Here is a 9,974-nt window from a genome sequence, read left to right as displayed (position 1 = left end):
GTGACAGGAAGTGGTTGAACACGCAGAAGTCAGAACTAAAGCATCCGCCTGTATCTCTGAACCAACACTAAGAGGGGACAGACAGCACAAAGGTATGTTAATCAGAAATACATCTACTGTTTAATAATTCAATTTAAAAACTAGCATGTAGGTGTCATGTAGGTTGCATAACTTAAATATGTGACCCTGGACAACAAAACCAGTCATAAGTCGCACGGGTATATCTGTAGCAACAGCCAACAATACATAGTATGGGTCAAAATCATCGATTTTTCTTTTATGCAAAAAATCATGTATAGATCATGTTCCATGAAGATATTTAGTAAATTTCCTACTGTAAATATATCAAAAATTTATTTTTGTAAGTAATATGCATTGCTAAGGACTTCATTTGGACAACTTTAAAAAGGCGATTTTCTCAATATTTAGATTTTTTTGCACCCTCAGATTCTGGATTTTCAAATAGTTGTATCTCAGCCAAATACTGTCCTATCCTAACAAACTATACATCAATTGAATTATTATGGAATTATTTATTTAGCTTTCAGATGATGTATAAATCTCAATTTCAAAAAAATGTACCCTTATGACTGGTTTTGCGGTCCAGGGTCACATATAAACATTTACTTTGTATTATTCTGATATCTGATATTCAAGAAACATATGCGGAGACATTTTTTTTAATTTCCTGATTCAGCTGTTAATAGCAAGTTTCAGTATCCTATTAACAATATTTTTTTAAAAGTGGCATTTTAAAAGTAGCATGTATTTTAACTGTTCTGTTTTCAAATGAAAATAGAGTAATTATTGTGATAATTATTGGATCTGTGTCAGCACATGAGTTACTTCTCACTTTGCACTTCTCTGTTCGGCAGCTCAGTAAAGGGAAATACATGTGAAAACTATTATGTTACAGGTCCAGTGTCCCCATCTCAAGTGTGTAGTCCAAGTAAGCGTGTCGGTCTGAGACGTCAGGCTCGTTTGGAGGTCAGTACGAGAGATCAACCACTTGACCCCTGGGTAAAGCTGACCGAAAGTCCAGAGAACCAGTCATTCTGCTCCAAAAACATGAGTGACCATAATGGAGATGCTGAAGTTAACAGCACAGCCTCTGAAACCACAAACATCACCTCAGACTCCAAATGTGAGCAATCTCCCAGTGTTAAAAAAGGGCCCCCGGTGGCTCCAAAATCTGCATGGGTACGTCAAAGCCTGAAGAGCATTAAGTCTGGGAAACCGATAACAGGGGCTTTGAAGCACCAGGATAACAGGAGCCATGATACTGGCAGGACCTTTGGGAGTAGTCTAAGGGCTGCTTCATCAGGAGCCAATTTGTCAATCAGGCAGAAGATCAGCTCATTTGAGACTTTCTCAAGTACAGATGGAGCTGAAAGGCCAAACAGGCGAGTGGCCCCAACGACATCTCTTCCTCCAATGGAGAAGACAGCTAAAAACTCATCTGCAGACTACAGCAATACAGAGAGAACCAAAGTTAACTCAAGCAACTTACACAATAATGATAACTTCCAGTCTACACCAACAATTTCAGCCATCACCCAGCCTCCAGAAGAAGAAGAAAAGCAATCAGCTTCCCTCAGTTCAGATATCATTTCCGAGCCCCATCCTGCAGAGGAAGAAAAACAATCAACTTTTAATGATTCAGAGCCCTGTAAACCAATCCCTGTTGAGGAACCTTCCCTGGATTCAAAAGAGCCTCTACCTGCTGCTGAGGATGAGCAAGAGCCTCTACCTGCTGCTGAGGATGAGCAAGAGCCTCTACCTGCTGCTGAGGATGAGCAAGAGCCTCTACCTGCTGCTGAGAAAGAGCAAGAACCCCTACCTTCTCAAGAGGATTCGCCCCCTTCAAGCCACGTCCCAAGAAGATCAAGCAGCTCGAAAGAGGGTCTTTCAGAAAAAACAGAAGGCGCTGGAACTCATGCGGTGAGCGTGAGGACCCGAAGCCTACCCCTCAGTCCCTCTTCGGATGCCCCCAACTCAAGTGGCTTGGAAGGGGAGAGCCTGGGGATCATCTTGTCCTTCAGCAACCAGGTGTCCAATGCTCTGATGCGATCCATGCAGTCCCTGCCACAGTCCCCTTGCGTTCGGATTGGAAACCCTTGGAGTGCCCCACCTGGATCCCCTCTTAATGACCCAATAGAAGAAGACTCCTCTGCCGAAAAGCCCCCACCTTCACCAGCACTGGAAAACAGTGAGAGGGGTTTCTCTGTAAGGTATGTAACTAATCCAAGCATATTACTGACTCTCAGAAAACAATGTAGGACAAATGCACTTGGAAGATGAAAGCTTTAGGGGGTACAATTATACTCGTTGCAGTGTTGTGTTGGCTGATGGTACAGGATAAGATCACTTGTAGGGACCGCAGCCAACGATGTCAACTTCTTTCAAGTTGAGAACTGGCTGTACGATAAAGGCATTGCAGAGTTTTGAATCATCTGTTTTAAATGAAACAAGAAGAGGAAATGCAGCTCAGATGAGTCAGTCACAAACAACAGACCCTTTCATGCTAATGTCTTGTAAACTCTCGTACTAGTCCTTATCACTGTAAGAAAAAAAAAAAAAAAAGAAAAAAATACTTTCCTGTCATGCAAATTTGCCCTAAAGTAGACTGTAGATAAATGTGAGATATTAGCAAATTGGCCGCAACATGTGGTAGTGAAACTTAAAATTAGCCTGCAGTTCGAAGAAGTCTAAGGCAGTAAAACAGGGGTGTTAGCTTCAACTATAATTAAGCAAACCTGACTGAGCTACTCTATAGCAGCATCTGAAATCGCATGATTTCCTACTACTGTATAAAGTAGGTGATAAACAGTGTGTGAAAAGAGTAGTTATGTCCAAATTTGCAGTATTCATAAAATACTGGTTAATCCAGGTACTTTTGGCCTACTACTTCCGACGAGATTCTGAAGTGGGCATATGATGGACACTTTACTATCCCATGAGGCCACGGGAGAGGATTTGTAAATGGCAGTGAAGTGCAACTGACGCTGGTTTGGTCACATGACAATGATAACATTGTGAATATAGTACTTCTGGATTAGGGCTGGACGATTAATCGCAAAGTAATCGAAACCGAAATTCAGAACCTCTAACCGGCGTAATTTTCCCATGTCGGTTATTTAATCCTTTTAATACTTTCGTCTTAAAAACATACTACCTCGTGTGTAGTCATGTGACTCTGCCCCGTCCAGTCAGCGGCACGGAGGCAAACTCAAACGCCGAGTCAACACACACAGACAGCGTGCGAGATCACTCTCGCTGGCGTCCTCACGAAAGTTAGTCAATTGTATGTTTTAAGGCTTGCCAGTTTGAACGTTCAAGCGATTTTAGACCATCGGATGTGTATCATTGTATTGAGCTCGCACATCACGTGAAGATCGCGCGCACCAAGAAACTCGCTGTTAACGCTGTCCTGTAATTTATCACTAAAGTAGCTTAGAAACTCAAAAGTTATAGCATATATTTTTCTAATTTTGAGGTAACTACTTACAACTCACAGCTTCACAATTAATAGAAAGACGGTATGACTAATTCACACATGCAACCGCTCTCTCATTAATGCATTCAAATATGTACTGGTGTCTGTATCTGATTTACAATGAGCAGAAATCTGTAAGAAATGTTACGAACCATAGATAAAATAACTGCTGAAAGTGAGCTGTTACGTTGGAGCACTCTTTCATTAGGAAAAAATATCCCACCTTTAATAGTCAATCATATGTACAAACCTTGTCAGTGAACTGAGGGCAAAAAAACAAACAAAATAATCGTTATCGAGTTAAAATGTTCAATTAATCGAGATTTTGATTTTAGGTCATATCGTCCAGACCTATTCTGGATTACATTCATACAAAATATAACATACTTTATTAGCGCAAAGTAAAGTAATTACTTATTCAAAAGAAGTACCTACTCAGAGAGTATGCGATTTCAGATGCAGCCGAGGTCTTCGGGTCGTCTACTAGAAACTTTCATGCAGGTGTGTTGTTGGAAAAGGTTGGAGCCAAACTCTGCAAGTTGTCTCTGGAATCAACATAGTCTCGGCCATGTCCCAAACCGAGTTTGAGCCAACCCTGCTCCTTGAGGACTACCTTCCTACAGACTTCAGTTTCAACACACAGTCAATCCTGAACACCTTTATCATCTGGTTTAGGGCTGTTTGATTATGGTTGGAGCTAAACTCTGCATGCAGGATGGCAGTCCTTCAGGAGCAGGGTTGGCTACCCCTGGCCTAAGGCACCTTTAAACACACTTGTTTATATCTGGTCTACAGCTTGGCCGAACTGAGAGAGCGTACAATCGAGAGAGGGGAGGAGTGCGAGAAGGAAGAATGGAAACCCGAACGACCGCTCACTTCAGCCTCAGCCGTCTGTGCCCAATCCATGCTCTCAGCCCTTCCGCCTCAGGAGATTCAGCGGATGATTCAGGAAGTCAAGGATCTGGATGAAGACACACTAAGGGTGGGTTTAGCTCTTGTTTGATAATCATAGGACCGAAACAACAAAGTACATGCTATTGGCTGTTGCCTAGCATTGATTACTTCCACATCCTGCTCTGCAAACCTGAATATGTATGAGAGGTGTGGCAGAGGAACAATCGGTTCTCTATACAGCATATTGAAAGTGCTCTTAAAGATCAGTGAGATTTCTTTTGCGTGTTGCTACATTCTGAAGCTCACTTGCTAACAGGGTTAAAAAAATTGCTAAATCATGCCACTCTTGGTCAAGAGCGTGACTTCCTAACCATGGCAGTGTTGCAATGTCCTCTGGTGTGCATTTTGCTGCACTTATTTTGCATTAATGTCTGTTTCCCTGATCAATATTCCTCTGCCATATTTTCTGTGTGCAGTCAAGCAAAACTGTCTATGACAATCAGGTGATATGCACTAATTCACATGCCACATGACATAATGTGCTGTTATGCAGTAAGAGCGAAATGCAGAAAAAGAGGAAGTGTTGATATTTTGCAAGAAATTTCTTGAAAGCATGGCAGCTTTTTCTGTTGGCTATACAGATAAGGGAACCATCCTAAAGGCTGTCTAAGATGAGTGATTAGCTGTATTAGGACTGGATTATGACAAAGCTTTTTGATTTCACTTGTTTTAAATGGTTCTGTGGTGTGACAAGTTATTTTTAAAAGTCTTCCACAGTCTCTTAACTGATATTAGGTGATAACAAAACTGCATGCACAATAGTTTTAATACAATATGAAAAATGATTATTGGGAAAATCCAGTTTTGTTGGCCACAGGATAGTATAAAGCTAACAATTAGCATATGACCTTCAAGTCCCTTGATGCAATTTGTATTATGTAAATAAGTTCAAAATACTATTGGAAACAAATGTTGGCTCCAACTAAATAGAAGTGTCACACAGCAGGACTGTTAAAATTAACCCTTAATAATCCAATTGAAATGCTAGTTCTTGAGAATATGAGAGGTAAAACAAGATTGTTGTGCACCCTGTTCAGATATGCCTACTTCCCCACTAAACAGTATGCAAAAAGCAGTAAGTAAATATATAAGTACCCAGATTACCCGATACTTCCGTGTGTATCCGATGGACGCTTTACTGTCCCGTAACGCTGTGAGAGAAGAGTCGTCAATGATGAAGAACAGCAATGAGGCTGACATCGTAAGTACATGAATTTGGATCCAGTTCTGGGATATTTGGCTCAGGTCCCAGGATGAATTCAGTAGGTGTGACTTAAAATTAGGCTTTGAGGGCACTTTATATTCAGCAGCCTTATGAATCATATTTAGACAAGTGTCATTTTTTGAGACAGTGCCAGATGCTAATGAGATTCTGACAAAATAATTATTCATGAAATTGTTTTGTGCTATTCAAGGCTTCATCTCAATCTCTCTCTCAAAACTGCATGATGTAATGGAGTGGGAACATGATCCAGCCCACCTGGAAATCATCAATGTGGCAGCTGTTCTTTACAAAGAGATAAACCCATGTTTTGAAATGCAGGCATGTTCTAGAATAACTGCTATGCTAAATGCATCCGAGTACTAAAAAGGCAGCTAAAAAGTACAGGTACAAAGGGCTTTTGAACCACAAAATACTCTATAAACAATGCTGATTTGGATTTCTTAATGTCCATTAGCAACTGGAAGGCATCCATGTTGTGATTCTACATAAAGAAGAAGGAGCTGGCTTGGGTTTCAGCATTGCTGGCGGTATTGATCTGGAGAACAAAGCAACTACAGTGAGTGATGTCTTCAAATCTCCATAAACCACACACCACAGCTCATCTGCTTCACCTTTCGACAGGAAACACACCCTCATGTCGTTCTGACTCTGTATTCATTTCTTGCTTCCCTGAAACACAAAATAGGACCTTAGGCAGAATGTCCAAGCTTCAAATCTCATTCATGATTCTGCTTAATTAAAAGTGGCAGGTTTGATGACATTGACAATAATCGCCCCTTCTGTCGTAGCTTTCGAATTTCATGTTTTTCGTGTATTTTTGCAGATGAAATTTGCAGTCTTTGCCAGAAGGGACGATTATTACTGTAAATGCAAAATGTATTCAGATAATGCTAGCAAAAGAATATTTTACAGTATTTTATATATTAATTTTATTCGTTGTACCAAATCATGTACCTTCAGGTTCACAGGGTGTTTCCCAGTGGCCTGGCTGCTCAGGAGGGGACCATTGAAAGAGGAGATGAGGTGTTGTCCATTAACGGTCAAACGCTAAAAAATGTCACACACAGTGATGCCACTGCGATACTCAGGCAAGCCCGCAACATGAAGCAGGCTGTGGTGGTGGTGTCCAAGAACAAAGACGCAGAAGAGAAGGGAGGCGCTAACGCTAATGAGTCTAGCAGCAGCGGGGCAGAAAGCAGCGCCACAGGTGGGTCAACATTACTGAGCGATGGCAGTGACACTTTGTCAACACTTAATAGGGCACAAAAGGGATACAGAAATATTACAAGAGCTACATAATGTGTAATAAAAAAACTAAGACTGAAGTCCAAATAAAAGCCCTATTTGAACTGGACTAGTTTTCCCTAAGGCTGATGAATTCATGTATTAAATTCTGTCCAAATTCAACGCGTCAGTTGTTCACAACTTTAGTAGAAATTGTGGAGAATTTTAGATAACTTTTTTCAAAATGCTTCCAAATTTCTTGTTCTGCCTGGTGTGCCTTAATTATGGATTTAGACCTTTTTGACTACTTTTTGTGTACAGTAACAGTTGCTGTAAAAACTGAATAATATTGATAATCAAACATCACATTTCAGTGGGTTTCATGATGTATCTAAATGTTTTATGTTAATATTTGCTACTCAAATGTCATTTAGAAAATCAATCCAAATAGTTAAGACTAAACTTAATAATTAAAACTTAAAAATGTGTACATTCATTCTATAAAAAATGTCTCTTAGGGGACGATGGAGGCGAAGTTGTAACAATCGAGCTGGAGAAGAACGCGGGTGGAGTTGGATTTAGTCTTGAGGGAGGAAAAGGCTCCATTAATGGAGACAGACCTCTAACCATCAACAGAATATTTACAGGTGAGAATCTGACTGAGCCTTTATGCAAAACCTGCTACAGTATCTCATATTCTTATATTCAGAATCATTTCACATTTTGTGTATGTAATATGTTAAAGGGATAGTTCACCCAAAAATTAAAATTCTGTCATCATTTACTCACCCTCATGTTGTTCTAAACCTGTAAGACTTTCTTCATCTTCAGAACACAAATGAAGATCTTTTTTATTGAAATCTGAGAGTTTTCTGTCCCTCCATTGACAGCCTACACAACTACCACTTTGACGCTTCAAAAAGTTCATAAAGAGATTGTAAAACAATCAATATGAATTGAGGGGCTTAATCCAAATTTTCCAAAGAGACTTGATCGCTTTGTATGATGAACAGATTGAATTTAGGCTTTTATTTACATATAAACCTTGATCAGCGAACACAAACAGAAGCTGAACCATACCCGTGTAACACATTAGAATGAACCTCATTGGTTCTTGCTGAAGCTTAAACGTGCTGCGTAACACGAGAATGAACCTCATTGGTTCTTGGAGAAGCTCAAACGTGCTGCGTAACACGAGAATGAACCTCATTGGTTCTTGCTGAAGCTCAAACGTGCTGCGTAACACGAGAATGAACCTCATTGGTTCTTGCTGAAGCTCAAACGTGCTGCGTAACACGAGAATGAACCTCATTGGTTCTTGCTGAAGCTTAAATGTGCTGCGTAACACGAGAATGAACCTCATTGGTTCTTGGAGAAGCTCAAACGTGCTGCGTAACACGAGAATGAACCTCATTGGTTCTTGCTGAAGCTCAAACGTGCTGCGTAACACGAGAATGAACCTCATTGGTTCTTGCTGAAGCTCAAACGTGCTGCGTAACACGAGAATGAACCTCATTGGTTCTTGGAGAAGCTCAAACGTGCTGCGTAACACGAGAATGAACCTCATTGGTTCTTGCTGAAGCTCAAACGTGCTGCGTAACACGAGAATGAACCTCATTGGTTCTTGCTGAAGCTTAAATGTGCTGCGTAACACGAGAATGAACCTCATTGGTTCTTGCTGAAGCTCAAACGTGCTGCGTAACACGAGAATGAACCTCATTGGTTCTTGCTGAAGCTCAAACGTGCTGCGTAACACGAGAATGAACCTCATTGGTTCTTGCTGAAGCTCAAACGTGCTGCGTAACACGAGAATGAACCTCATTGGTTCTTGCTGAAGCTTAAATGTGCTGCGTAACACGAGAATGAACCTCATTGGTTCTTGCTGAAGCTCAAACGTGCTGCGTAACACGAGAATGAACCTCATTGGTTCTTGCTGAAGCTTAAATGTGCTGCGTAACACGAGAATGAACCTCATTGGTTCTTGCTGAAGCTCAAACGGGCTGCGTAACACGAGAATGAACCTCATTGGTTCTTGGAGAAGCTCAAACGTGCTGCGTAACACGAGAATGAACCTCATTGGTTCTTGCTGAAGCTCAAACGTGCTGCGTAACACAAGAATGAACCTCATTGGTTCTTGCTGAAGCTCAAACGTGCTGCGTAACACGAGAATGAACCTCATTGGTTCTTGCTGAAGCTTAAATGTGCTGCGTAACACGAGAATGAACCTCATTGGTTCTTGCTGAAGCTCAAACGGGCTGCGTAACACGAGAATGAACCTCATTGGTTCTTGGAGAAGCTCAAACGTGCTGCGTAACACGAGAATGAACCTCATTGGTTCTTGCTGAAGCTTAAATGTGTTGCGTAACACGAGAATGAACCTCATTGGTTCTTGCTGAAGCTTAAATGTGCTGCGTAACACGAGAATGAACCACATTGGTTCTTGCTGAAGCTCAAACGGGCTGCGTAACACGAGAATGAACCTCATTGGTTCTTGGAGAAGCTCAAACGTGCTGCGTAACACGAGAATGAACCTCATTGGTTCTCGCATGTCAAGCAAACATGCTTGAGCTTCCGTTTACCACAACTGATGTGTGTGCTGATGAATGTTTATACATGAACAAAAGACTAAATTCAATCTGTTCGTCATATAAAGTGATCAAATCTCTTCAGAAAATTTGGACTAAACCACTCAATTCATTAGTTTTATGATCACTTTATGAACTTTTTGAAGCGTCAAAGTGGTAGTTGTGTAGGCTGTCAATGGAGGGACAGAAATCACTAATTTATGTTCATTTGTATTTTGAAGATGAATGAAAGCGTTACAGTTTTGGAACAACATAAATGACAGAATTTTCTTTTTTTTTTTTGTCTGAACTGATTTAAATGGCCTTGCGAATACTGCAGTGTTACCGGTAGCCGAAAGCAAAATCAAAATAACCAAAATATTTAATAAACCAGCAAAAATGGTGTAGAGAATGTGAATATTTATTCTGCATAAATCTCTGGGCTTTTCTGTCAAGTTGTCAGATTCCATGTGAGCCTGCAAATCACTATATAACATATAATCATAGAATG

The 9,974-nt window shown here is 40.7% G+C and overlaps 2 protein-coding genes across 38 annotated transcripts in view; one reads left to right on the top strand and one right to left on the bottom strand.

Annotated features, from left to right (window-relative positions):
• Nucleotides 1–9,974, top strand: part of il16 (interleukin 16) — a 40,710-nt gene that overhangs the window by 29,462 nt on the left and 1,274 nt on the right. For all 3 annotated transcript variants that reach the window (XM_051899278.1, XM_051899279.1, XM_051899277.1), the window contains 6 exons: nt 8–92; nt 917–2,231; nt 4,292–4,478; nt 6,130–6,231; nt 6,636–6,882; nt 7,418–7,546. In XM_051899278.1, coding sequence (XP_051755238.1) covers nt 8–92; nt 917–2,231; nt 4,292–4,478; nt 6,130–6,231; nt 6,636–6,882; nt 7,418–7,546 — 2,065 coding nt within the window. The remainder of the gene's footprint in view (nt 1–7; nt 93–916; nt 2,232–4,291; nt 4,479–6,129; nt 6,232–6,635; nt 6,883–7,417; nt 7,547–9,974) is intronic.
• On the bottom strand, nt 7,553–9,521 carry LOC127515530 (uncharacterized). 35 transcript variants are annotated; one of them, XR_007930834.1, is made up of 3 exons: nt 9,380–9,521; nt 8,972–9,073; nt 7,553–8,512 (listed from the first exon to the last, which is right to left on the bottom strand). XR_007930834.1 is itself a non-coding variant. In XM_051899285.1 (3 exons), exons 1-3 carry the CDS (start codon nt 9,445–9,447, stop codon nt 7,846–7,848), a joined length of 1,500 nt encoding a protein of 499 aa, XP_051755245.1. In that variant the 5' UTR covers nt 9,448–9,521; the 3' UTR covers nt 7,553–7,845. The 35 variants fall into 35 exon arrangements, 34 of the variants coding, with proteins under 34 accessions (XP_051755245.1, XP_051755257.1, XP_051755256.1 ...); XM_051899285.1 differs by having other exon boundaries at nt 7,553–8,410; nt 8,462–8,512; nt 8,564–9,521; XM_051899297.1 differs by having other exon boundaries at nt 7,553–8,206; nt 8,462–8,512; nt 8,564–9,521.

Source organism: Ctenopharyngodon idella, chromosome 7 (assembly GCF_019924925.1).
Source record: "Ctenopharyngodon idella isolate HZGC_01 chromosome 7, HZGC01, whole genome shotgun sequence".
NCBI lineage: Eukaryota > Metazoa > Chordata > Actinopteri > Cypriniformes > Xenocyprididae > Ctenopharyngodon > Ctenopharyngodon idella.
This window is presented reverse-complemented; position numbering and strand designations above follow the sequence as displayed.